At 49.7% G+C, this 27,895-nt stretch overlaps 1 protein-coding gene across 2 annotated transcripts; it reads right to left on the bottom strand.

The window, feature by feature from the left end:
• Window positions 1-1,236: 1,236 nt before the first annotated feature.
• NUP50 (nucleoporin 50) lies at window positions 1,237-17,945 on the bottom strand. 2 transcript variants are annotated; one of them, XM_032882793.1, is made up of 9 exons: window positions 17,671-17,945; window positions 13,144-13,222; window positions 10,802-10,885; window positions 7,379-7,565; window positions 5,581-6,225; window positions 3,765-3,846; window positions 2,110-2,228; window positions 1,737-1,842; window positions 1,242-1,439 (listed from the first exon to the last, which is right to left on the bottom strand). In XM_032882793.1, exons 2-9 carry the CDS (start codon window positions 13,210-13,212, stop codon window positions 1,337-1,339), a joined length of 1,395 nt encoding a protein of 464 aa, XP_032738684.1. In that variant the 5' UTR covers window positions 13,213-13,222; window positions 17,671-17,945; the 3' UTR covers window positions 1,242-1,336. The 2 variants fall into 2 exon arrangements, with proteins under 2 accessions (XP_032738685.1, XP_032738684.1); XM_032882794.1 differs by lacking the exon at window positions 1,737-1,842 and having other exon boundaries at window positions 1,237-1,439; window positions 17,671-17,944.
• Window positions 17,946-27,895: the final 9,950 nt, after the last annotated feature.

The raw sequence follows: 27,895 nt of genomic DNA on the forward strand, positions 1-27,895 counted from the left end.
CTCAGGCACGGCCCCTGAGCCTTGAAACGCAGTCATGTGGTACCAGCATTCAATGACTAACGAGGAATGAGAGTGGATGTTTAAACATGAAAACCTGCATCCAATTCACGTGCCCAGGATCTTCCAAGAACACTAGGATCCATTCCCGGACAGCTGTGGGGAAGGGCCATGACCCCGCTGGCGCAGAACCGTGGCTCCTTCCGCACGGACACACTGAGTAACTGACTTGTAAAAAAAAAAGTGGAAACTTCAGGTATCAAACGTAGAATATACCTCTGTCCGAAGTTAAAGGCCACACTGACGCGCACACTTGCAATTCCATTACCTTATGGCATGTTTCCTGGCTAACGCACAGGAGCTCCAAGGACGCCTGGGGTTCACCGCGGCACAAACAGCTGAGACGTCTTCTTTCTTCTGTACTAAGCTCTACCTTCGACTTTCATTTCTGCAAGGGTTTGGTGTCCGTGGTCCATACACTATAAGCTATCAAATTTGTGCTTTTAAACCTCATTCCTGGCAAATCCCCCTCTATTTTGTCTGCGGGGGGGTGGGGGGGAGAGCACCTCGAGAATGAAACTACAAAACCAAAGAACAAGCTACTTGTTTCTTTTTCAAATGGAAAAGCAGTTCCTCAATCAGGTAAAGCAGCCCGCACGGAGTTAAGGGGCCAAGTCTGCAAACAGAAGCTAAAGCCTTTCACGCCCAGGGGCAGCCGCCGACCCGGTTCAGCGGTTATAAAACACGGGCGCGAGAAAGCAAAGGAAAAACACCTCGGCGGTGGCGGTAGCAGCGCGCGACTCGTTTGCAAAGAGCACTGTTCTCCGGAGAGAATGCTGCCGCCAAGCTCCCTGCGGGACACGGGGGCTGTGGAAAGCCTCGCCAGCGGGAGCAGCAGACCCCAAAACCCGTGGATCGGAGCAGCCTTTGGGAAGTCTAATCGATACCCTGATTTCAGCCTATTAAGAAACCACTTGTGGTCAGTTTAATAAGTGAACATTAAAAATCTTCCAAAAAAATGTCATTCAAACGTATTTTACACATTAGACAGTTCTTAAGAAGGGAGGATACAGGTTCTTGACACTTAACATTTAAAGGTTTTATTGGCCATATTAATCTTCCTCACAAAGTTTTAAGTTACCTCTGAGTTCTCAGAATGTCAAAGTAAGAAGAGAAACAGACTACGTCTAAGGGGCGGTGGGGCGGCAGCAACTCGTGGCAACCCCAGTCCACGCGTGTTCAGGCGTCCTTGTTCTCCAGTAAAATTTTGTGCAACTCATCCGCGTCCTCGCCTGTTTTTACGCGGATCAACATGGTCACTGGGGCGGCGGCGTTCTTCTCATCGACGGGCGGGTTGGGAACACACACGATCAGGACGTTGTTCTTCCCCGTTCGGGTACACGGCATGTTGGGTGGAATTAGAACGTTCAGCAGGATGTTGCCTGCAAGTCAACAAGGGAGAAAAGGGCATGACGGTCACACAGACCAACTACTGATCCCCGAGACCACAGCCTCGGCACGCTAAACCCGGAGCACGGAAGCCCTTCTGGAACGAACAGATCTACAACTGGGAGGCGTCGGGAAGGTCGGGGGAGAAGGGCCCGGCTTCCCCGACGCAGGTGCCAGCACGGTGTCCCGCAGACAGGCCCGCGAGGCCCCACGGCGGAGACGCTGCCTCCCGCCCGTACCCCCGCACACCATCACAGCGGCCAGGCCTTCGGACAGGGGCCCGTGCTCACAGTGGAGGGAGGACGCGCTGGCTCGACCCGGAGCCTTCACGAGGTCCTTCCAACGAAGGCAGAACGGTCAGCACAGCAGCTCTCTGTGGCTCATCGGCTAAGAGCGCTACGACGGCGATGGCATCACCCACGAGTCAAGCCCACAGGAAAGAAAAAGCCGCAGAGAAGTTTCTGCAACCCAGGCCGGCAGGGCCTAGCGGTACCCACCGCTTCCTCACAGCCCAGCCCCGGCCCCCAGCCTGGGCCCCTTCCGGCGGCGGTTCTAAGCGTGAGGCTGGGGGTGCCCGCCGTGTGTTACTGGTAATTTCCTACCCAGAGCACATTCCTTTAAACGGAGGACGCCCTTCTGTGGCCCGAGACGCGAGATGCCCACCTAGATTGGTGTCTGCCCGCACCAACAGCTGCGTCTTCTGAGTGGCCGTAGGTTTTAAATGCAGGGTGCCCACACCCTTCTCTTTGAATTCGTTGTCTTTCTTGTAAAACAGCTTACACCTGCGGAGAGAAAGCAGCAGACAAGCTTCCCAGCAACCACTGCTCACACTTGTGTGCAAAGACCGGGATGAATCTTGGACTGACTCAGCCTGGGTCTGGGTAAAACCCAAGGAAGAAAATCAGGTTAGAGAGTCTAGCGCGCTTCCCTCTTCTTCCCAATTATTAAAACAGTGGGTCACGTGGAGCTTGGAAACAACTTTCTGAAGCTGCCCTCAAGTCAGCCACCACGGCAAACACGCTGCACGTCTGCCACGCTCCTCTGGCCCCGAGCTCCAGAGGCCGATCTGGTCCTTCTGGGCACGGGAACAAATACAGGACCCTTCCCCATCTCTCCTCCCCTTTTTCCTATTCATTTTTGAATTTTCTTCAGAACTCCTTCAATTTTTGTTCTATCAAAATGCTGAAATTCTGGAAATCACTTTTTTAAAAACAATTCATTTGAGAGAGACAGAGAGAGAGAGAGAAAGAGCACAAGCAGGAGGAGAGGGGGAGGGAGCAGCAGACTCCCCACTGAGAGAGGCGCCCCAATGCAGGGCTCCATCCCAGGACCCTGAGATCATGACCTGAGCCGAAGGCAGAGGCTTTACCCACTGAGCCCCCCAGCGTCCCATTAAGCAAGGGCTGACAGTACTGTCATCCAACAGCCTCCCCAGCCTGCTGTGTCACGCATCTCCTTGGGTCATGAACCTGCACATCAAACCACTGCCCGCTCCTCTGATTCATTCCAATCAGGAAATAAATCTCCTATAGAGATCATCTGTGAAATTAAATTTAAAAAACAAGAAAAGGGAACTGCTGGATTCTTAAAAGTTCTCAGAAATAATACTTGGGAATTCCATAGGCTACGGGGACTGTTAACACTGCTAACTCCATCCGAAATTTCTGCATTTAAAAAGACACACCTAGCAAAGGTTCTAAAATGGCACCACTGACTTTTTTGTAATTATGTTAAAAAGTACTAATTTCATTTCATTGGCATGAGATGATTCAATACTTCTCCTTAGCTTTCTGCTGAAAGCACAGCTCTCCTGTAAAAACACAAGTGAACAAAAACCCAACTCTGCTCTCATCACTGGGGAAGAAATGAAGGGCTGGACACGCAGAGCTTTTGGCTGAGGAAACCCGCAAGGGCCAACCAGGGCTCCAGGACGGGAGGCCCCTCCCGATGAAGAGCAGAAGAAAGACCAACGCGGACGTCAAGGACCCGCTGACTTTGAGCAGGAAGGTGGGAGGAGAGGAGGAAGGAGATGGGAGGACAAAGAAAAGCCTGTTTCTAAAGCACTTCAGAAGCAAGAAAGAACAAAAATACTAGCAAAGAGTAGGAAATGCCCAGCAGGAAATTTCTAGAATTCGTTTGTTTTCCAAAGAACAGGTCAAGAATTCTCCCTGGTTCCCATTCAGAGACCAGGCACAGCCTGACCCCAGGACAGGGTGCTCAGCAAATCCCAAGAGGAGGAGGTTGCCCCAAGGCCGCCTTCTATATCCTTCTACGTCCGACAACACGCCCAGCACGTGGGCTCCCGGACTCTCACTTACTTTTTGGAGTAGAACGCATCTTCTTCCTTCACTTCAGTAACTACTACTTTGGGTGGCTCATCACTCTCTTCTTCATCTCCACCTTGTAGAAAACAACACTAACTCAGTGAAATTCAAATCAGGAGCTTAGAAACGTCACAAAAGAGGTCACTCACCCCCAACACCTCAATCCACAAACTGCCCGTAAGCGGATGCAGAAACCGAAAGCACACATAGAACTGGGGCGGGGTGGGGGGACGGGAACGACGACTCACTGGATTGTAATTATTTTGTGAAAAATTCGGGGTATTTTTAATGGAGCATGCTTCCCTCTTCTAAAATGTTAACTTGGAGAAAGCCTTGGGATGAAAAACCGTCCACGCTTATGACTCAGTGCAGCAATTTTAACAGAAAAATAAACAGACTCCAGATCCCCCACAGGAAAAGGAAAATCTCCGGCAGGCCTCGCACAGCTCCACCGCGACGCTCCTGGGACGCCCTGTGCGTCACGCTAAGGAATCGGTCTCCGCGATGGCCGAAGATGAGGACAATACAGCTGGGTACGGGGCAGGCTGTCGGCCACACCACCCCGAAGCGTGAGCAGGCTGCGTCTGCGGCCCCACATCTAGCGGCTCGGGCCCCTGGCGGCCTCCCCAGCCCCAGGGGAGATCCACGACACCGATGCAAAGAACGAGCCCCGGAGAAAGATGGTCTCGGGACACACACTAAGTCAAAGCAACTCTCAGAAAAACAATTCCGGTGCTCCAACACGGCAAAGGGACGAGACTCAAACTCCCGAGAAGGCAGCCGTGAGCGAGGCTCTCCAGGGCAGGCCCCGGCAGTGAGACTCAAACAAGCTCTCGGTCCCTCTGGCATGGGGAGCAGCGCAGCCACCGGACGAGCAGGAGGACTTTACGACCGGGCACTGTGAGGGGACCGAGCCTCGCTCACGCCCCCGCACGGGCAGCCTCGCCGATCCGGGGACAGCCCGAGGAGCCGTCGTATTGAGGGCAGAGAAATAAAAGGGGAGAGCTTTAGTCTGTGCTTTGCTCTGGAGGGCCCCTGCCTGAGGATGGGCTCGAAGGAATGGAAGTTTCGCTCCCAGGAGAAAATGGCTGGTCTCTTCCATTCTGGAGTATCGAGAAGTGAACACCTCCTGCGAGATGTACGTTCTCACTGCTTACAAGCGAGTGACTTCACACAAGGTGTTCGCAGCCACCACGGGACGAGGCCACTAACCGCTCCTTCCAAAGAGCTAAGAACAGGGAGTGAAGGGCCGGTGACTCCAGCCCAGTTTGGGGCACTGATGCCACCACCCAAGGCGGACGCTTCTGGATAAAGGTGGCTGCAGTCCAGACACATGGCAGGAAGTCCCGCCCCTTTGTTCCCGTGGTGCCGCACAGTCCCCCTCTTCTATTCACAGCAGAGTACTTTTTTGCCAGGAGACTTCACCTACGACTAAACTTCCAAACACGAGACACGCGGCGGACACTGATGACCCGTTCTTTCTTTCGGTCAAGACCCAATTCTCAATCACCGCTAATTCACTGAACTTTCTGATGTGCAAAACCATGCATCTGATACTTTTCCAAGTCGCCGTGCCAGACACCGTTCCGGCCGTCATTCTCTCTTACACTCGCAGTGCTTACGGCAGCGCCACAGAACAGCTCTGACTTCATCAGGAGGGAAACGCCAGACTCGCGTGTCCGAGAGCACCTCCGGGCAGCGGCGAGTCCCACCACGATTCCCGATGCCCCCGAACCGCAAAGCCAAGTTCGTGCCGCTAAACCCGAACTCGGCTCCGAGACAGACTCAGGAGGGTAAACTCCGTTATTACCTTTGTAGTCGCTACTGCCGCCTTCGGCCTGTACCTCCAACGTTTTCGCGGAAAACGGTGAAGACGCTGGTTTATTCTGGGTCAGATCTTTGCCGAAGAAGCTGGAGTTTCCCGAAGAGAACGAAAACCCAGTCAGGGGGCCGGAGTTCAGGGAGCCCAGGACAGAACCGTCGATCTTCTTGCCGAAGTTGAACGAGGCACTTGCGGCTCCCGCGGGCGGCTCCGTCTTCCTCTCGGCGGCGCCGTCCTCTGCCCTGCCGCCGGCGAACGGGAACGCCGAGTCCTGCTGCGGCTTCGCTGCCCCAAACAGGGAAGGGGTCTGGGTGGCGAGCGGCACTCGATCGGCCTCACTCTCGGAGCCCCGGCCGCCCCCGCTCCCGTGCTGCTGCTCGATCCCCGCCAGGTGTCTCTCGTAGTCTCTGAAGATGGGCGTCAGGTCGCAGAGCGGGTTGGTGTTCACGTGCTTCGCGATCCAGTCCCGCACGGAGCAGTTTAAGGCCGCCAGTTGCTTGTGGTAGGCGCTCCGGGGGCAGGCGGCGCCGGAGGGGGGGCCGGAAGAGGAGGGCTGCTGACTGTCCCCGTTGGTTTTGGGAGTTAAAACCTTCTTATCCACCAAGGAGGTAGGACCATTCGCAGCAACAGATCCTACAGGGAAATTAAAGGTTGAAGAGTTTACGGAGGCCCTGATTTGATTCTGTGACCTGGTTTGAGCGCTGTTCTGTCTTCCTGTTTTCTGCTTTTACTGTGTCCCAATTTCTGTGGCCGTTCAGGAAGTATGTGCACGCCAAATATTTAGGAACCGGTGATCACAAAAATCAAGAACACGGTCTATGATGTGCTTGCATTAAACTTCTACAATTTAAAATAATCTTTTCTTTGAAAAGGAGGCCGGCTTCCCCCAGAACGGTCACAATAGTTAGTATAAAACTTAACCCCCCAGGTTGTAGGGATGAACATACATTAATGCAGTTAAAACCTTAACAGAAAGTGCCGGCTTAATCACACGACACGCTCCGCCTCATTAAAACAGAACAGTATAGGGGTGCCTGGGTGGCTCAGTGGGTTAAAGCCTCTGCCTTCGGCTCAGGTCATTATCTCAGGTCCTGGGATCGAGCCCCGCATCGGGCTCTCTGCTTGGCGGGGAGCCTGCTTCCCCCTCTCTCTCTGCCTGCCTCTCTGTCTACTTGTGATCTCTGTCAAATAAATAAATAAGATCTTTAAAAAAACAAAACAGTAAACAGTTAAAATTACTAGCTAAGCACAATCCAACCAGCCAGGATCGCTTCTGAACACCAAAGACAGGAGCCCGTGAGTCCGTTCTCTGTTGCTGACCCCAAGAGTTCTAGACCAAGTCTCTCAAAACAGGATCAGGCCGTCGCATCCCAGGTGAAATCAATCTAGGGGGAGGACCCGCAAGTTCCTCGCAGGTGTGGGCAAGTCCCTGGTACACAGAGAACGAAGGAGCACACGGGAGGCAGGTCTTTATGGAGGGTCCACTGAGAGCTTCCTCTTCTCCTTTACCCCACAGGTCAGTTCTGAGGGTCGTTCTCATTTCACAGCCCAAGGTTTGGAGGTTAAGAGGCTAAGGAACTTGACCAGGGCCGCAGGGCCTATGACCGGCAGAGCTGAGAACAGAACCTGGGTCTGTGCTGGCTCAAAAGCCGGCGCTCTACTCACTCGGCAAAAAGTCAACACCTCCCTCATTTCCCTTTCATTGTCATCCCGGGACCCTCGTTGCCCAGTTATTTTCCCAATAGTCGTTACACCGATGTGAGTGTGGGGAGGAGTACCTACTCACCGAAGGCCGCCTTGCTCTCCGTGGCCGCCCTGGCGCCGGAGAAGGGAGGGGCGCTGGTCACGCCGCCCCCATTTGATAGCCCTTCCAAAGGCTTCCCTCCAGCACCGTTGCCAAATCCAGAAAACCCGCCTCCTCCAGAAGGTACAACCAAACCTTTAAAACCTTTAAAGGCCCCTCCACTATCGGACTGAAACAGAGAGAGAGCACACGTTAGATGATGCTACGCTTCCCAGATAAATAAGCAAGTCCGTGACAAGACCGCGTCGGCTGAGAGGCACCCAGAATGCTTACAGGGCCAGCACCGAGGAAAGGGAGCAGCCGGCACACAGACAGGACCTGAGCCCGACTTAACTCGCAGTGACAGCTCTGCAGCCCAAAGCTGCCTTCCTGACAGCCAGGAAGATAGGAACTTGCAGTGAAACTTGTTTTTAAAAATATATTTAAGGTACAGAAGGCAAAAAAAGACTAATGCAATCAATTTGTGTACACAGCCTCAGAATTAGGACTGAAAATATTCTAAAACAACTGAACCCCCAATGAAGCATTTTTCTTGCACCACTCCATCCAAGACCGTTAGCCTAAGGGAGCTGTAGGAGTATCAGGTCAGGCTGACTGATGAAGGTATCTTTACCCATCCTCCCAGGACTTCCTAAAGCATTCCTGTAGCTTTTAGCTTCTGGAAACGTGAGTTGTTGACTCTCAAATCTAGACTTTCCCTTGGTTGAGAAATCCAGAGGCAGCATTTTTCTTCTCGATTTTCTCACTACTTCCATCAGCAAGGTCCTTCTAGTAGACCTTTCCCACGGCCGCTGGCTTCCTCGCATCTCTAACCCACAACGCTCTGGAAATGTCTGGCACTCACTGTGAGCGTCTATACCCGCTCTCTGCCCCTGCAAACTCTTGGAGGGATGCTCCCCAGTTTACACTGCTCTGCTGAAGTCCCCTCCCCCCACCCCCCATTCAAGACTAGTGGTTACACCACAGTGGGCACGATCTGCTTCCTGGATCCGAGCTCTAAGGGAGGCTCTAGGAAATGTTCTCGGAAACACATCACGGAATCCGTGCTTCCAAACATCCAAGGGAGTGCAAAAACCTTCCATTTTTAACCCAAATGAATTATAATCAGAAGCTCACAAAAATATTACTTCAAGCAGAAACTCTTCACTTTCTGAATGGGCTGGTTAGCCTAATAATATTGTAGTTTTCAAAAAACACAAAAGTTTCAATCACATCCATAGGAATTTCAGATGGTTACTCACCAAGGTACAATTATGGCAATAAAATTAGGCAAAAAAGGCAAACACCTTAACTTGTATGAATTTTAACGCGTGTAATAAATACGCCTTAGGCGCTGACGCTTCTATTTGATTTGATCATTCAATAACCCGAAGACAGCAAACGGACAGCTACCATCCTGCAACGGCTTTGCATGGGCCAAGCAGAAAGCTGTGAGTGGCTCCTCAGAGCCTGTTATTCTGTGGGAGATTTAAAAGCCATGGGCTGGGCGCCTGGGTGGCTCAGTGGGTTAAGCCTCTGCCTTTGGCTCAGGTCATGGTCTCAGAGTCCTGGGATCGAGCCCCGCGTCGGGCTCTCTGCTTAGCGGGGAGCCTGCTTCCCCTTCTCTCTGACTGCCTCTGCCTAATTGTGATCTCTGTCAAATAAATAAATAAAATCTTTATAAAAATAAATAAAAGCCACAGGCTCTTTATAGTGATTTTAGAAACTGTTAACAGCAAATTGGCTCTAGGATTATCACAAAAATTCAAGAACCACTGATTTAAAAAAAAAAGAAAGAAAAGGAACAGGAGTCACTCAGAAAAAGGACAGAAGTGAATGAGAAGCCGTCTGCCTGGGCCCCATGGAACTGACACGCTCCTGGGCCCGCCAGTCTCCCTCACTCACTTCCCTCCGTGGCACTTAAAGACAAAAACTACACGCTCAGTGTGTCTCTCCCGTCATTAGGATGAAAGCTCCACAGGGCATGGGTATTTCACTTACTCCTGTTTTTACCCACCAATGTATCTCTAGCGCTTGGCAGGTCTGTTGAATGAATGGACAAAACCACAACAGGCGACCCCTGACTAACGTGGGGGGCAGGTGCACTGACCCCCTCCCTTATTAACCACCCCTCACCCCCCGCGTATAAATGGACCCAGGCAATTCAAACCCCTGTCGTTCAACAGTCAACCCTCTATGGGAAAAGGCGCATTTCAGCATTGAAGCAGATGACATAACATTTAATTTCTTATTACACAAGTTCTGAAAGTTATAGCTGAAATGATCAGGTAGATTTCAACTATCCATGTTCATTTCCTTTAACAGCCAGAGGGCTCCCCCACCCCCCTTCCCTTGGGCCAAGTCTGGATTGTGGTCTACATGGTTTCTACCTCTTCACCGTCACTCCTGAGAGGCACCGTCTCTCCTCGAGGCGGTCTTCCTTCCTTTGGCTTCTCAGTCCATGTCACGAGCTGCCACTCTCACTTACACCCCGGTTTCAACGTCCGGCATGGTGACGACTCCCAGAGCTGTAGCCAGCAGTCACCCCTCCTCCTGCACCAGGTAACCACCCATGTACATACAGTGGTCTCCTACAGAACCTCACTGGGATGTACCCCAGGCCCTTAAAATACATTCCCCAAGTAAACCAATCACTTCCGCCCAATTAAGTTGTCCTTCCCCCGCTCTATCTTCTCCACGAGGGAGCCATCCAGCCTCACTACATCCAACTCGCCATCAGTCTTTAAGATGGAAATCGACCAGAGGAAACTAACAAGGCCCCACAAAGGTGTCATTGAGTAGGCTCCTTCCGGCTGCCACCCGGGGCGTGCACACCAGCTCCTCCAGCCTGACAACAGAAGGCCAGGCCACCGAGTCAGCTCGCAGGCATCTGGAACATGTCTGAGGGCTGAGGACTGTACCGGGGAAGCGTTATTAAATGTGGAGTGATGGCTGAATGCAGACCATGTGACTTCCAGAGTTACGACTCATCTTTAACCCTTGTGAGTGCAGGAAGGAAACCCTGTAACACACGATATTAGGAAGAAAATCTACATGTGAAGTGCTTCCCTTACAGCTAACAGATTCCCCCCACCACGACCGCCGCCACACGCCTCAATGCCAGGGAGCAGAGGGAGCACGAGAACACCCTGCATTTCCCTCCCTCATTCCTCCTGTCACCCTCTCCTCTTCCTACTGCTCCTCAGCTCGCATCTGTCTAGCTCTACACTTTACTTCTACAGCTGGATAAGGTGCACATCTCGTACTTATTGTTTCTATCTCCCACGGTCCACCTCAAGGATTTTCACAAGTAGAGAAAGCATTTGAAGAAGCATTTATCGATCTGACTGCTCCCAGAGGTAGAAAGGCTCTGTAATTAGAAATCAAATTAGTGTTCAATACCAAAAGTGGTAAGAAAACACTCACTTCAAATCCAACATTTCTACGCTTTGCTTTCTTTATGGCTCTATTCTTCAAGACTTCCTCACTGGCCACTGAGAACGTTCCCACCTGCAGGTACACAAATTAAACAGCAGTAAGAGAAGGCCCAAAACGAGAAGAAACGCTAACCAAAATGCCTGACCAAACTCATCTTAGTATCTGCTGGTTTTAAAGTACCGCGAATACTGTAAAAGATTATGGAGAGGGCGCCTGCGATCAAGTTGACGTCTGTTGTCTATCTTGTGATTCCCGAAGCCACTCTGGTGAGTCCGAAACCTTCCAGGTCTATGTAAACCCAGGCTTTGAATCACAGTCCCGAGGACGGCACACAGGAAAGTGCTGACAAGACGGAGACCGTCAAAAGTCTTTAGAGGGGCGCCTGGGGGCTCAGTCGGTTAAGCCTCCAACTCTTGATTTCGACTCAGCTCATGATCTCGGGGTTGTGGGATCGAGCCCCGTGTTGGGCTCTGTGCTAGGTGTGGTCGACCTGATACTGTCGCTCTCACTCTGCACCCCTCCCCAATCTAAAAGTAAGTAAATAAGGGGCGCCTGGGTGGCTCAGTGGGTTAAGCCTCTGCTTTCGGCTCAGGTCATGATCCCAGGGTCCTGGGATCAAGTCCCACATCGGGCTCTCTGCTCAGTGGGGAGCCTGCTTCGCCCTCTCTCTCTGCCTGCCTCTCTGTGTCCTTGTGATCTCTGTCAAATAAATAAATAAAATCTTAAAAAAAAAAAAAGTATGTAAATAAGATATTAACAAAAACAAGTTAGGTATGGAAACTATTCAGCACAAGTTCTTCGAATTTCAAATATATTCAAAGATATGAATAAAACTTAGAATAAAAACCCAGTTTTAGGCAGCAAAAATCTGGTCTTCAAAAGCCAAAAGATAACTTAAAGATCATTAACAGTGGGTAACAGAACCAGTCATAAGATCCTAGATTTTATGACTGCAGTTTCCAAAAAAAAGAGTTTGTATTTATCAATAGGCACTTGATCTTTAAGAGAAACCTTGTCCATTTGCCCGTCATCTCGGAGACACCGGCACACGCTGGGCTTGAAGTGACCCCGTTGCAGCTGCTGCTCATCCCACTGGCTGACAGAACTATGCCCACCGTTGGATATTTGCTGAATATCTTTTATTTCAACCCTCCTTTTACCCTGTAGGGCTGGCATAAAATACTTCCTGTAAGAAGCGGTCTCTGTAGTTATCTCAGATAATGTTAAACTCAGAGATCTCTGCACTAAAGAGAAGGGGCCGTCTGGCTGTGCGTGTCCTGAATTCAGGGTGAGGTCCTTTCAGACTCACTTTCACTCCTGCTATATGTATGTCAAAGCAAATCACTAGATAGTTATCATAAATCGTACAGGCACAGAATGTAACACTGTGCTTAAGACCCGGAGAAAGTTTCCAAGGAGTTGGTTAAAAAGCACCAAGTCAGTTAGGAATATTAAAAACCTTGTCAAAATATTAATATACTTGTGATTTTGGTTTCCCTAAACATGCTAATACGTTTATTTGTAAAGGGGAAAACGTTCATACCACAAGACAGATTCGGAAAGAAGGAAGATGGTTTAGGAATAAGCTTGGAACACACCTTTTCTTCTTCTTCTTTTTTTTCCCCCTTAAACCTAGCACTATTCTGTTAACTCAAAAGGCTAACTTGGTTACAGATTTCCTCAGTGAACTGGCCAGGGAGGATCAAACTGCTGATGAGGCACGAAAAAGGCAGCTGTGTTCTACAATTTGGAAGAGAAAAAATTAAAGTATTTCCTCAGGGAAGACCATTTGTATTTTGTTAGAGAAACTAGGCCACTCTAAATTCCATCCCAATTATTGCCATTTGGGGAGCGGGGAGGTCTGAGATCCGTGTGAACATGAAAGAAGACAGGCCTCCAAGAGGCATCAGAGCACAGGAGGCACCTCGATCTGAAATCTCCAACCGCAGGGATGACAGACTGAGATGCACGTGGTGGGGAACCACGGCTCGAGTGTGAGCACCAGCGCCTTGCGGAGCTCACGACTAGATCGCTTACTCACTCTTCCGTCTTGACTAAAACTACGGGTTTAGAATGCAGGAAGTGCATGACATTCAGGAAGGTGCTTCTACGAAGCTGCAGAATATTTCAGGAACAGGCGCTAGCAGAAAAAGACCCCTGAATGTAATTAACTCATTTCTAAACTAACAGGTCATAACAGACCAAACTACTTTCTGTTCAGGCTGTTCTTTAAAAGACCTTTTAATTTTGCTACAAAATCTTCCTGAGGAATCCCAAAACGAATTGAAATTGAGAAGCGGAAGAAAATCATTCTTGGGGAAAGATCTTACCTCTTCTGCTTCATCTTCTTGATCCCAGTTCCTATCTGTCAATTCCTTCTCAGCAATCCTTTTGGCCATATTTTCAAACCTAAGTTAAAAGTAGAGAGAAGTGAAACGTGCTTTTCTAGACCAAGATGTAAAAACTTACAAAGAATTTTTTTTAAGACTTCCTGACTTATCTGAGAGCGAGAAGGCGCACAAGCAGGAAGGGCAGAGGGAGAGGAAGAGAGAATCCCAAGCAAGCAGGAAGCCTGCTGAGGAGAGTGATCCCACGACCCTGAGATCATGACCTGAGACGACCCCCAAAATCTGATGGCTTAACTGACTGCACCACCAGGTTTCCCAAGAATTTACAAAAAATTTTTAAAGAATTTTTACAAAGAATTTTAAAAATTCACTCTAGCATGAAACAAGATAAATAAAAAACAAAAACAAAAAACCCAAACCCATTCCTGATCAGTGGGAAGTGCCTTCATCAGCACTTGACAGCAGCGGTTAGGCTCTCCGTGTGCGTATCGCAATGAAGGATTACGGAAGGAGGCTGTGCAGGTCTTCTAAGAACACTGGCACTCTTTCTGCACAACCCTAAACCAGCTCCGTTTGAAAAAAAAATTAAAACAAAACACTGACTTTTTAAAATCTGAAATCTTAAGTACTATATATATCATCAACCAGCACTTACTTTATTCTATGCTGAGTAGCAATTACAGTCTTGCCAGAGGCAAAACATTTTAAATACTTAAAATCCTCTTAAAGATGATACAGTAAAGAAGTTCATCTTTAGATAAGAACGTTAACAGGCACTGGAAATACTTTCACAGCACAGTACTCTTCTTTAGGCTACAGACAATTGACAGAAATAAATTTCCCAAGACTGAACATTTAATTACCCCAAATTGTATATTGTTAAGCCAGAATATCATTTAAAAGTTCAAAATGTAATTAATACAGACGTGTTAACACTCAAAATTTATGTAAGATCTTTAAGAATAAGCCATCACTCAACTCCTCTAAAGCCATGTCAGAGGAAGGAGGAGGAGACGAGGACTGAGAGTTTTCTCTCCCCAGTGGACACAAGCACCTAGCCAGAGAGGAGGCTACTGCCCATCCCTTACAATCCGCAATGTTTTCCGATCCTAATATATATTCTTTGCTATAAACAACAAAATTAGTACAACAACCAACAACTCAACTCCATTTTGAGTGCTGGCCTGGCTGTTCTCTAACTCACCAGTCAAATGGACCAAAAAACCCCTCCATTTTCTCTGTTGCCCATCCTGCCCGGGGCAAGTACCCAGTTCCTTCAGGGTTCCTAAAACCTATCTGGACTTCTGATGGTCTCTGCCCACTCTCACTTGTCCCAACACCACAAACCACCAGAATCGGTTCCTAGAATTTCGTGGTCATTAAGATACACATTCACACATTGCCCATTTCTCTTTTGTATCTACCAAATTAAATTCAAATGCTGACATTCCTAAGTCCTTCAAATTCTAACCCCCAACAGAGTAATTACATAGGGGACTGTCAGCTTTTTCTTTTTTTAAAGATTTTATTTATGTATTTGACCAAGAGGGAGAGATCACAGATCACAAGTAGGCTGAGAGGCAGGTGGACAGAGGAAGCTGACTCCCTGCTGAGCAGAGAGCCTGATGCGGGACTCGATCCCAGGACTCTGAGACCATGACCTGAGCCAAAGGCAGAGGCCTGACCCACTGAGCCACCCAGGCGCCCCGGAGTGTTAGCTCTTAATAGTCTAATACCACCTGAACTTTTACTTTACAAGTATGTACAGGGTTTTTTTCCTAATGGTAAAATAATTGGTTTTAACAGCCATAATGCTAATAATGAAGTATGACACTCAGCCATTACCTGCAAATCCCCCTTTTTAAAGTCTCCCCCTCAAATACCCGGTCAAGTTTTGCCATTAATGCTGTTCACTCAAACAAAAGCAAACAAGGGACCTTCTGACATAGCTCCTTACTGAACTTCGACTGTTCAGAGGCGGGGGTCTGGGGGTGGGGGGGTGGGTAGGCACACGACTCGTTCCCCGGTCAGTAACGAACACCTCCACCAGGGGGCGGAAGAGGCGGGAAGGTCCCGTTTCGCTACGCTCTATAGTAAGTTACTAAAGCAAGAAAGTGGGGGGGGGGGGGAGGGAAGCGCAAACAGCGCAGTCACAGTGTAACATCTAACTGGGGCCCACAAGTGAGATAACCCGCAGAGTAAAGCCACCAACACTAAGGAGGCTGCTTCCCCAGGTCACCGTATTTATCTAAGGTGAACTGACCCCAGGGCAGGATCTCTCTTGCTTACTGCCCCTCCAGGTGACCCGCCCGCTCTCAGCAGGTTCTCCAGCAGTCACTGAGCGGTGATCTGGGGGCACGACTTATTTTAGAAAATACTACAAGACGCTGGCCCCTCAGTTTCCCCATTTTCTTGCCAGACCTCCCGCAAGTTATCTGAGTGCTGTGCTCACTTTCTCCATCTGAGGAAGGTGCTGTGAAAATTAAGGAAGATAGAGAAAAACCTTGGTTCAGAACGGTGTTTGGAACACAGAAAGGCTTCACGAATATTATTAAAGAAACAAGTTTTGCTAGAAGCAAAGGCTATAAAATATTAGTTCTCCTCAAAATGGTAAAGAGCATAGGGTAGGAAAAGAGACTCAATTATGAGCTAGGCTTTAAAATACATTTTAGCACATCCATATTTTATTTCAAAGCACGATGCTCCAGACAATGTATACATAGTTTTTTTAATGCAAGAAGAGGAAGGGAAAAACCCCAAAATCTCCGCAAAGTACTCAGGACAAGGCCCGGCACCCAAAGAGTCTTAAGTCCTGGCTATTGTTATTTTTTTTAAAGATGTTATTTATTTATTGGAGAGAGAGACAGTGAGAGTGAGCATGAGAGGGGAGAAGGTCAGAGGGGGAAGCAGGTTTCCCTAGAGCTGGGAGCCCGATGCGGGACTCCATCCCAGGACTCCGGGATCATGACCTGAGCGGAAGGCAGTTGCTTAACCCACTGAGCCACCCAGGCGTCCAGTCCTGGCTTTCATTAAGAATTTGGGGGAGGGGCGCCTGGGTGGCTCAGTGGGTTAAAGCCTCTGCCTTCGGCTCATGTCATGATCCCAGGGTCCTGGAATCGAGCCCCACATCAGGCTCTCTGCTCAGCGGGGAGTCTGCTTCCTCCTCTCTTTTCCTGCCTCTCTGTCTACTTGTGATCTCTGTCTGTCAAATAAATAAATAAATTCTTTAAAAAAAAAAAGAATTTGGGGGAGCCTGGCTAGCTGAGTGGGGGGAGCATGCGACTCTCCATCTGGGGGGTTTTGAGTTCGAGCCCCAGGACAGATTACGGTAAAAATAAAATCTTAAAAAACATTTTTTTAAGTGAAGATTGTGGTTAAAAGGGCAGTAAATTTTAAAATGATTCCTAGGTATGAAGCACTGATAGAAAATTGAGAGTTTCCATAGTTGGAGAAAACTGTTATTTGTGCCTGGCAGAGTTATGTTGTCTCGGCCACAAGGTGCTGCCTCATCCTCCGGGATGAACCTCAGTCAACATCAGGTCACCCTAAGATGGAAATAGAAGTGACCGTAGTCGATAGAGAGGAAAGAAGAGAACAAGGGGGCGGAACCCGGAGGCTGGAACGCTGGGGAAGAACGAAGTCTCAAAATTTCTTAACGGAACAGAGGGAAGGGGCGATCAACAGCTCGACATGCAGTACGGGATGGGAAGCCACGCCGAAGAGGTAGTGTAGGGAGCGAGTGGGGCGAGGGGAGACAGCCAAGGAGAAAGCAGTACCGAGGGGAAGCGCTAGGAAGTAAACCGAGATGGGCCAAGCCGGGATGGCCCCTGCCCAATCCGGCCTCTGCCTCCGCGGGGGCCCCGCAGCCGGGAGAGCCTCACCCAAATTGGGCGCCACAACCGCGACAGGTCGGCCCCGCGCCGGCTTCACAAACAGCACCCGACTACGCGCCGCTGCGGTCATCCCGCCCCACCCTGCCCACTGACTCCTAACACCCCACGGCTCGGGCCCCTCACCCCTCTCCTCCAGCCCAGGTCCGAGTCCCGCATCCGGATTCCGGTTTCCTCCTCTCAGGCCCGGGCCCCTCGCCCCTCTCCTCCAGCCCGGGGTCCCTCTTCCAGGTCCGAGTCCCGCACCCTGACCCCGGCTCCTCCAGCCCACGATCCCCCTTCCACGCCCAGGTACTGTACCTCGTCTGACCCCGGGCTCCTCCTCCCCAAGCCTGGGCCCCGCAGCCCAGCTCCTCCAGCTCGGGGGGCCCCCTTCCAGGTCCGAGTCCCGCGTCCGGACCCCAGCTTCCTCCTCTCCTGGCCCGGGTCCTTCACCCGACTCCTCCAGCCCAGGATCCCCCTCCCACGCCCAGGTACTATGTCTGACCCCGGGTTCCACCTCCCCAAGCCCGGGCCCGCAGCCCGGCTCCCCCTTCCAGGCCCTCCCCGGTGCCGGGACCCCGGCGCCCCTCCCCGGGATCGGCCCCTTCCCCTGCCACGCTGCCCGCCTGCCTCTCACCTCCCGGCCGGCCGCCGCGGCACTCGCGGGGCTGTGGCTGCGGCGAAAGCCGGGTGAACGACAGCGAGCGGGTGCGAGGTTGCAGCCGCGGGCCTCGGGTGTGAAGCGGCCGCTGCTCACCCGGAGGAGCGCGCCTGGTCGCTTCCGGTGCGCCGAGATTCTCGAAGAACTTGGTGGTCAGCAAGCCTGGGATCTCCAACACCATGTCCTCCAGGGGCCTCGGCTCTCTGCGTTCGGCAGTGAGGGAGAGCAGTAAGCTCAGCCAAAGACCGCTGGAAGAACAGCGCCCAACGCGCCCCAGGCCGCCATTTTATAACTCCAACCTACCCCCCCCCCCCCCCGCCCCACCCAACTCTATAAAGAGGGAGAAAAGAAACGCCCGCGTCCAGCTACTGCGCAAGCGCACCGGAGCCTCGGCGAACAGTACCTCCCTCCGCGGGCTGCGGAGCGCCGCGCAGCGCAGGCGCTCAGCTGCCTGGAAACCGTTGCCGGGAGGCGCGCGCCCGTTTCGCGCATGCGCGCGCCTGCGTGCACTGACGCACGCGCGGTCCTCCGCGGGGGAGCCGGCGCCAGCGGCGGGAGTGTCTGCGCGGCGGTCACGTGTCGGCGACCGGACGCGTCCGCTGGGCGGTTTCCGCGCGGGTCGCAGGAGAGGACGAAGCGGGTCTAGAAGCGCTCGTGAGGGCGTGGTCAGCCAGTGAGCGTGGTCGGGGCTCGGGGCATTCCGTGCGAGGTGCTGAGAAGAGGCCGGCGGTGCTCGGGAAACGTGAGTGACTAAGGACGCCCGGCGTCGCCATCCTGTCCCCGAGAGCTGCCCCCCGCGACCCCGCCTTGATGGCCCGCGACGTGCCGGGCCGCCGAGGGCAGGGCGGCCTGGGACTGCGGAGCGCCGAGGACCGGCCTCGGTGGTGACGGAGGAGAAACGGACCCACTGGCCATCCCGCTGGTATTTGCCTTCTGCAGTGGCCGCCGTAGAGGCGGAGCAACGCGCTCAGAATCGCGCCGGGAGTTGGGGTCCACGAAGAGGAGTCGCGCCGAGGAACCGAAGCGTGTGTTGCCGTGCTCTTGTCGGGAAACTCCGGCGTCGCCGCAGGGGCTCGGGGCTCGGGCCGGGCGGTGGCCGGTTCCCGAGCGATTCGGTGGCGCGACCTGCCCGCGGCAGGGGTGCGCGAGACTGTCCGCCGGGCGTGCCGGGGGCACCAGGCCCAGCGGGACCTAACTGGGAAACGTGCTTCAGAAGAGGCGCATCCTTGGAGCCGCGGGAGAGGGAGGTTGTGAAGGCTCGGCTGTGGAAATCTCGCGGTGTGCGCGTCTACCCTGTAGAAACCGGTTTGCACGCGGTTTCCTGTGCGGGGGAGCCCCCCCGGGGAGCCCGTCCCTGGGCCGCGGTGTCCGGGACGCCTTACCGGCTGGACGGCGCGCGAAACGGTCAAGAAGAGGTGGCGCCCGCGTTGGACGTTTAAAGTCAAGGCAGGTTTATTGCCTGTCGCGGTGGGGACTTCCGCGAAGAATCCAGAACGCAGATGAGGCCGAATGTTTGGTTTTCCCCCGAGGATCGCTGGGAGAAGCGACATCCTGCCGGCGACTGTCTGGCTGGCTGTCGTCCGCAGGGCGCGTGTGAACTGGGTGGAGTCATGCGGACCGTGCGTGCAACCAGTCGTGTGAGCCGTGTGCCACTGCGTGGTCTCCAAGGGCGCGCTCTGGTGTTCCGTTTCCATCATCGGAAAGAGAATTCACCGTAGAGCCCCTTTGGGAGGACGTGGGACTTGCCAGAACCGTCTATCTGATTAGTGCCAAGGCTCGGGTCTCGCTTCCAGCCCGGGGTCCCTTTGCACAACCACTGAATGCCGGCGGTCGGGGACTCCACAGCTGTTTGGTGTCAAGCCCAAAGAGGCCACTCAGCTCTTCCGTCTGCCCCAGGGGCCCACACTTCACAGGACTGTTGTGAACGCTCCTCACTTAAACCTTTCCAGCCCCCTTCCTCCCTGTTCCACCTCCCCACCCCCAGTCGCACCTCTGGCTTTACCATTCTTAGTGCATCAGAGGCACCCTGCCCGTGAGATGAAGAAATGTCATCCCAGACTTTGCCGAGCTCCTTTCTGACCAGTAGCTTGTGAATCTCCCTGTTGGGTTTTGTCTGTGTGAATCCCATTCATTCCAAAATGGTTCTAGTGCCTTTTTATAAATCGAGCTTTTTTTTTTTTTTAATCACCAAGTATAAATTCTAGATTACTTGCAATATAATATTTGGGTTGTTAACCATGGAAGGGGCACAGATAGGTAAGTAGTGGTAGCCTTCCACGGATATACAGTTGACCTTTGAACAACACCGGCTTGAACTGTGTGAGTCCACTTAGGTGTGGTTTTTTGTTTTCCGATAAATACAGTATAGTATTATAAATGTATTTTCCTTATAATTTTTTTTTAAGATTTATTTATTTGATAGAGATCACAAGTAGGCAGAGAGGCAGGCAGAGAGAGAGGGGGAAGCAGGCTCCCCACCAAGCAGAGAGCCCGATGCGGGGCTCGATCACAGGACCCTGGGATCCACCCGAGCCTAAGGCAGAGGCTTTAACCCACTGAGCCACCCAGGCACCCCTCCTTATGATTTTCTTAACATTTTCTTTTCTGTAGCTCACTTTATTGTAAGTACAATGTATAATGCATATAACATGTAAGATACATGTTAATTGACTGTTTACGTTTTCAGTAAGACTTCTCATTAACAGGCTATTAGTCGTGAAGTTTTGGGCGAGTCAGAAGTTACACTTGGATTTTGGGCTGGTGGGGTGGGCAGTGTCCGTGACCCTAACTCCCATGTTGTTCAAGGGTCAATACTATTTATCTTTGAACTGTGGCTAGTTAAAATTAAAATCACAACTTCTGTTCTTGCAGTAATGCAACATTTATCTTGTGAGCCTAAGGGAAATAGTACATTTACTTCTTAATTACGTATTGTAGCATGAGGTGATTGATGCCTTTCTCATGCAAATAAAAGATTTATGTGTACAATAGCACTGTAGCTGACTTGCACATTATGTGGTAGAATTCAGTGCTTAACGAAATGATAGCTTTAAGCTGTCTGTAACTCAGGAGCATAGAGATGGTTTGCATGCTGAGCTATCTCCCTTCGTTGAATTTGGCTATGTGGTTAGTGAAGCTCTTTGTAAAATCTACAGAATAGTTCTCCAAAGGTGTGAGACCCTATCTCTGAAATCTGCCTTTCACTTTGCTTAACCTCCAAGGATTTTTATGGTTGCCCAAGCTGGATCACTTCCTTATGTTCAGTAAATCAGTATCCTGATTGTCTCAACACTGGGCAGGGCCTGGCCTGTTTTGTCCTAGAGATTCCACTGCATTGGGCACTCCCAACATTTCACATCTTATGTTTTTGTATTTTTCATATCTCAGGCATCAGTGCAGAAGGATGAAAACAAAGTGCTGAATTTTCTAGAGTTCTTTGTTTTCTCTTGAGGCTTTACACTCACGGAGAAAACAGCAAATAGTATGTTTAAAAACCTCAAAACACTGAATTATATGAAGTAGCATATTTTATCATTTTTCTTTCCTTCTTTCTTTTTAATTTAAAGATTTTATTTTACTTATTTGACAGAGAGAGATCACAAGTAGACAGAGAGGCAGGCAGAGAGAGAGGAGGAAGCAGGCTCCCCGCTGAGCAGAGAGCCCGACGCGGGGCTCGATCCCAGGACCCTGGGATCATGACCTGAGCTGAAGGCAGAGGCTTAACCCACTGAGCCACCCAGGCGCTCCTGTATCCTTTTTCTGGGAATGAAATTAGCTGACAGGAATTAACGAAAGAAAATCATCAGGAGGTGTCACGGCCCAGTGGTGGCAGAGGCAGAAATTGTCATGAGTTCCAAAGCAAGTGATCCCCTCGGGCAGAAGCCGGAAAGGACTCATTCACAGCCTTGAGGCTGAGGGGCCTCAAGGATGTTGTGTGAGTCGAAAGGGGGCGGGGCTGGCAAGGAAGGGTGGTGGGGGGAGTAGTTAAGGTGTCTGGGTCTTGGAGACGCAGCCTGAGAGAAGGCACACGAGCAGATCTACCCTATGTTTGAGGAGACCCAACTGTTCTTCCATCCCCCTCACGTCTGAAGGGGTCACGTGTGCGGACGCGTTTGCAGATGCTGCTGAGGACAGTGTCCGGCCCGCCTCTGAGTACTCGTAGGAATAATGGGATGCAAACGGTATTTGTGAGACTTCTCCTAAGCCAGCCCCCCGTCTTCCTGCAGCCAGTCTGATGCTGCCCCTCCCCGTCCACCGGCTTGCTGCTTTACCCTTGGGTCCCTCGACTGCTTTCGTGTCGGGACCTCTCTAATTCTTAGCCTCCTTTCTGCCTGGCCACCCCTTACCTGCCACCCCTGCCACATACTTCTTCTCCAGCTCTGTGGCTTCAGGGGACTGTCTTGGTCAGGAGGAAGAGAGGGGCGGGTGCACACGCATTGAGCAGTGTTCAAATGCCCGTACGTGGTGTAATTGCCATGTGATCTTAGGTTGCGTTACTTGGAGTATGATGTTTGAAAGAGCGGAGGTGGTCCCTTCCGACTTGGAGTAGGCACGGGGAGAGGCAGGACAGAGGGTGGAGGTGGAGAACGCGGGGCTCTGGAGACAGGCTGCCTGCATTTTAATAACAGTCTTCATTTCCTAGCTCAGTGGCCTCGAGCACGAAACTTACTTTCTGTGCCTTCTTTCCTCATTTCCAGAATGGGGAGTAATAATGGTGATCTGTCTGATGGGGTGGTCAAACGTGCACTGAAGTCACGTGACTGCAGTGCTGAAAACGGAGCCGTTGGCGCGTAAGCACTCCAGAAGGGTTAGTTCTTACGTGTCAGTTCTGGGCAGCCTTCTCTGAAGAAGTGCGTGGACACGATGAGACCGAGTTAGAGGATCTGACTGTAAGGGCAAGGGGACAGGCCCTGCGATCTAAGGGTAGACCAAAGGACTTAGATGCTCAGACAGAGAAGAGAAAAACTCAAGTTTTTTCCCACAGATTTGAGGCAAGTCTCATCGTTTGTCTATTCCGTTCCAGTCTGTATGGCTCTGAAGTGAGGGACTCTGAAATGGTCCCAGAGGAAATGGAGGAGACGGTGGGATAGAGTTGAGAGGGTCGAGTTCCACGATCACACCAGAGTCAGAATCCCAGTTCTGTCCTCACCATATGTGACCTGCAGCTGTACTCAACGCCTTTTGAAGCTCAGTTTATTTATCTGTAAAATGGAAATACTTTGAAAGAGGCGACAGGGATGGTTCGTGGTGGGGCGTGACATGGAGAACAAAGGCAAAAGAAAAAGAATGAAACTTCCTTACAAGTTAACAGCTCACTGGTAAGTTCTTGAGACAGGCAGAGTAACCTCCTCTAAAAACTCAGCTGCCTCAATGTTAATAATTTGGCTAAGGGCAAAAGGCAACTTTACTTTAACCCAACCTCCCAACCTCCAGGATCCTGTAAGTCTACTTGAGCATATAAAATTTCCTTTGGAAACTTCTTTATCTCTATCCCCAACTCCAACCCCACAAAATGCATGTTAGCAATCATCACCAAGCATATGACCCACCAGTAAACACCGAAAGGGTCTCATGACTAGGATTTTATTAGATGGCAGTAAATGACCTTTTCCTAACAATAGCTAGCCCCTCAAGGTCCTGGAAACCTTGCTTCAAAAATTCCTTGGGGACTTGCGCTCTCCCTAACCCCCTCCCACCTTGAAAGCGTATGACTGTCTACCCCTCATGACACCAGTGCAGTTCTTCCTAACCACAGTTCCCGTCCCCGTGCTTTAATAAAACCTTTTTGCGCCAAAGACGTCTCAAGAATTCTTTGACTGTTTGCTCCCGAACCCCAACATTTTCACATCAGGGCAGAAGGGTGCCACCAGTGTCCAAGAGATGGCCCTCAACTTGGCAGGTGGTTAGGGAGGGATGGCAGAGATTATAGGGGGGAGAATCTCCGGTGGATTCCCCACTGAGCTTGGAGCCCAATGCAGGGCTTGGGGCTTGATCCCACAACACTGAGATCATGACATGAGCTGAAATCAAGAGTCAGACGCCCCCTGAATGCCCCAGCTTTTGATCAGCCCTGCTCAGAATCCCACAGCACTATCAACACCATACTCGCTGGTGTCTTTCGTCTGCGGTGTGTTGGCGTTTAAAGTGAGAGTGTGTATGGGGAGGGGGGGTAAGAGCATATGACTGTAGGGTCTTCCGCGTACATTTAAGATCCTAGAGCAGTGGTTTCCAGCTTGTGGTTTTGTGCTCTCCAGAGGCCTTAAAGAGGCGATAATGGGTTTAATCCATTAAACAATCGAGGGCATTGCTGAGTGAGACAGGGTTCCTGCTGGGGTTCCTGCTGGCAGGGATTCAGAAGCTAGAAGGCGATGCAGTCACAGAGCCACAGAACGGCAACGCGCTGTCCTAAGTGCTACGGCAGAGGCACACTCGGCATCTGTGCGTGCAGGAGCGCGCCCTTCAGCACTTCTGACGCCGCAGGTCTGTCTCTAGCCACACGGCCTACCACACAAGTCCTCATAGGTTACGTAAGTGGCAGATTTCCCTCTTGGTTGAGACGTTATCAGCTCAGTATGGTAGTTCTCATTGTGGCCTGCTGATCCGATCTGACTGACACGCTGTCTTTGATTTTTATAAATGAAGAGTTTATAAGTTTAAGTTTTATAAGTTTATAAGTTTTTAAGAGTGTGTAAGTGTAGGTTGGCAGATGAAATCTTTCGGAACCTGGGAGTTCACTGGGGGAAAGTGAACAGATGGCATAAAAGGAATCTGTCCTCCAGCAGGCGATGTCCTGAACTCACTTGTGTTCTTCCTGTGCTGTTGTTCTGGGCCGATGTGCCCCCATTCATATGTTGAAGTAGTAACCCCCATAACTCAGTGCGGCCACATTCGGACATAGCATCTTTAAAGGGGTAATTAAAATGAGGTCCTGGAGGTGGGCCCCAATCCAGTATGATCGCCATCTTTACAAGAAGAGATTTGGACACGGATGCACATACAGAGGGATGACCACGTGAGGACACGGAGAGAGGCCTCGGAGGAAACCGACCTTGCTGACGCCTTGATTTCAGATTTCTCGCCTCTAGAGTGAGAAAATACATGTCTGTTGCTAAGATGTCCGGTCTAGTATTTTATTCTGACAGCCCTCGTCAATGAGTATGGTGATGGACAACCTTATGTTGAAAGATAGGCTCTTTGGTCTTGGCACTCGGACCTTCACATCCCGTCCCCAGTGCATCTGTTCAGTCTCCTTTCCCAATGCTCCCTTCCGTGCCTTCTGCACCCTCTGGCCTCTCAGTGTTCACCAGCTGCATCTGCCTTTTCCAGTCGCAGTCCTTGCTGGAGCTTCTCTTTTCCTGGGTCGCTCTTTCTTCTCCTGGTCCGACCTCTGAAAACCTGGCTCAGAGGTGTGTTTTGTGGAGGCTTTCAGAACTCCCAGGCTGAGTTAGAAGCTCTGATCATGTTGTATTCTCATGAGATGCCCTTCTTACCAGATGATGTGCTCCTGAAGCCTAGGGCCTTGTCTGATTCACCGGCCTCTCTCTAGAGAGAACCATGGTATAGAATGGATCCGGTGGCTTGAACAACAGGTATTTATTTTCTCGCTGTTTCAGAGGTGGAAGGACCCAGATCAAGCTCCAGCAGGGCCCATTCCTGGCCAGTTGATGGCTACTGTCTCGCTGAGTCCTCATGACCTTCCTCTGTAGGTGGTGTGTGCTGAGGGAGAATAATAAAAAAAAATCTTAAAAAAAAAAAAAGATATCAAAGGTGGAAGCACTTTTGGAATGGTGGACCTCCAGACCAAAGTACCTGAAACAAAAAGTGACACAATTGAAGAGAGAAGTAGACAATTCAACAATAAGAGTTATAGACTTCAATATCCCACTGTCGGTAATGGACAGAACACCTTGCCAGAAGATGCCCAAGGAAACAGACGACTTAAACAATGCTCTAAGACCGCTAAACCTAACAGGCATCTTTAGACCACTTCACCCAACAACAGCAGAATACACATCTTCTCAAGTGCACACAACACGTTCTCCAGGATAGACCATATGTTAGGTCAGAAAGCCTCCTAAAGTTAAAACGATTGAAATCATACAAAGTCTGTACTCAGACTACAATGGAATGAGACGAGGAGTCAATAAAGGAAGGAAATTGGGGGAATTTAAAATACGAGATTTAAATACACAGTCATGAATAATGACTAGGCAAAGAAAAATCACCAGAGAAACTAGGAAATATGTAGAGATAAAAGAAAATGAAGCCAATATACCAGAACTCAAGGAAAGCAGCAAATGCCATGCATAGAACAAAATTTATATTAGAAAGAAGATCTCAAATCAATGAACAAAACTTCTACTCTAAGAAATAAAAAAAAAGGGGGTGCCTGGGTGGCTCAGTGGGTTAAGGCCTCTGCCTTTGGCTCAGGTTGTGATCCCAGGGTTCTGGGATCAAACCCCACATCGGGCTCTCTGCTCAGCAGGGAGCCTGCTTCCCTTCTTCTCTCCATGCCTGCCTCTCTGCCTACCTGTGATATCTGTCAAATAAATAAATAAAATCTTAAAAAAAATTTAATAAAAGAGTGGGAATATATGAAATAGAGAAAAGAAATAGAGAAAGTTCAAGAAAAACCCAAAATCAATTTTTTGAAAAGATAAAAATAGCAAAATTTTAGCTACACTGACCAAGAAGAGAGAATACTCAAACTATTAAATCAGAAATGAAAGAGGAGATGTTACAACAGACTTCAAGAAACAAAAAGGACTCTAAATAATATGGATAATTGTATGCTAAGAAGTTGTATGACCTGGATGAAATGGACAAATGTTTAGGTATGTAAATGTAATTCTTCTTTCTTGTTGCTTTACACCTTTTATTAATATATAATGACCTTCATTGTGTTTTGTATCCTCTTTTGATTTAAAGTTTATTTTCTCTGATATTAACAGAGCCACCCCTGCTTTCTTCTGGTTACATTTGTGTGGAGTATCTTTTCGCATCCTCTCGTTTTCAGTCTATTTGTGTATTTGGATCTAAAGTGTATCTTGTAGACAGTGTATAGTTGGATCATGCACTTTTATTCTTTGTGCCAATCTCAATCTTCTGATTGGAGTGTTTATCTCATTTACTGAGATAAACTGAGAAGGACGACTTTGGTTATTTTGGTCATTTTGCTATTTTTTTTCTGTATATCTTACAGCTTTTTTATTCCTCATTTCCATTACTACCTTTGTGTTTAGTTGATTTTTTTTTTTTTTTTGGCAGTGAAATGTTTAAATTCCTTTCTCATTTCCTTTTGGTTATATTCTGGGCTATTTTCTTTGTGGTTACTATGGAGATTACATTTCACATCCTAAAGTTTTAACACTCTAATTTGAATTTATACCAGCTTAACTTAAATAACATACAAGAGCTCTGCTTCTTTTTTTTCTCTCAAGATTTTTTAATTTATTTGAGAGAGAGTTGAGTGAGAGAGCAGAAGAATGTGACCAAGAGAGTGAAGCAAGAACAGCAGAGGGAGAGGGACAAGCAGACTCCTGGTGAGCAGGGAGCCTGATGAGGGGTTCAGTCACAGGGCCCTAGGATCATGACCCAAGCTGAAGCAGCCATTTAGCCAGCTGAGTCACCCAGGTGTCCCACAAGCTCTGCTGCTTTACAGCTCTGTCCTCACCCCTTTTGGTTGTTGATGTCCCTCAAATTATATCTTTATGCATGTATGCCCAAACATAAATTAATAATTCTTATAAATGCATTCATCTCTTAAATGATCTAGAAAAAATGTGGAGTTATAAATCAAAGTGACAATAATATTAGCTTTTAGGATGATAATTCTTTTAATGTATGTCTCTTAAGTCATGGAGAAGACAAACAAACAAACCCGCATTTATGAACCATTGCTACAATACTAGCTTTTAAGCAACTGCCCAGGTATTTACCTTTATTGAGATACTTATTTCTTTGTACAACTTTGTTACTGTCTGGTGTCCTATTATGTCACCTCTCAGGACTCTCCTGAACATTTCTTGCAGGGCAGGTTTAGTGGTATGAACTCCATCAAGTTTTATTTATCTGTGGATTATTTTCTCCCTCACTTTTGAAAGATATAGGATTCTTGGTTGACAGGGTTTTTCTTTTCTTTTAGCATTTTGAAAGTATTGGCCTCCTGTCTTGTGGCCTTCAAAATTTCTGATAAGAAATC

The sequence above is a fragment of the Lontra canadensis genome, unplaced genomic scaffold, assembly GCF_010015895.1.
Source record: "Lontra canadensis isolate GAN:19392208 unplaced genomic scaffold, GSC_riverotter_1.0 scaffold84, whole genome shotgun sequence".
In the NCBI taxonomy this organism is placed as follows: domain Eukaryota; kingdom Metazoa; phylum Chordata; class Mammalia; order Carnivora; family Mustelidae; genus Lontra; species Lontra canadensis.

Bases quoted from the DNA above. Each gene is read 5' to 3' on its own strand.
- NUP50 (XM_032882793.1), bottom strand. From the start codon at position 13,212: ATGGCCAAAAGGATTGCTGAGAAGGAATTGACAGATAGGAACTGGGAT. The intron at 6,226-7,378 runs GTGAGTAGGTAC...ATTTCCCTGTAG, and splicing joins GGAGAGCAAGGCGGCCTTCG to GATCTGTTGCTGCGAATGGT. The intron at 2,229-3,764 runs GTAAGTGAGAGT...TTCTCTCCGCAG, and splicing joins GATGCGTTCTACTCCAAAAA to GTGTAAGCTGTTTTACAAGA.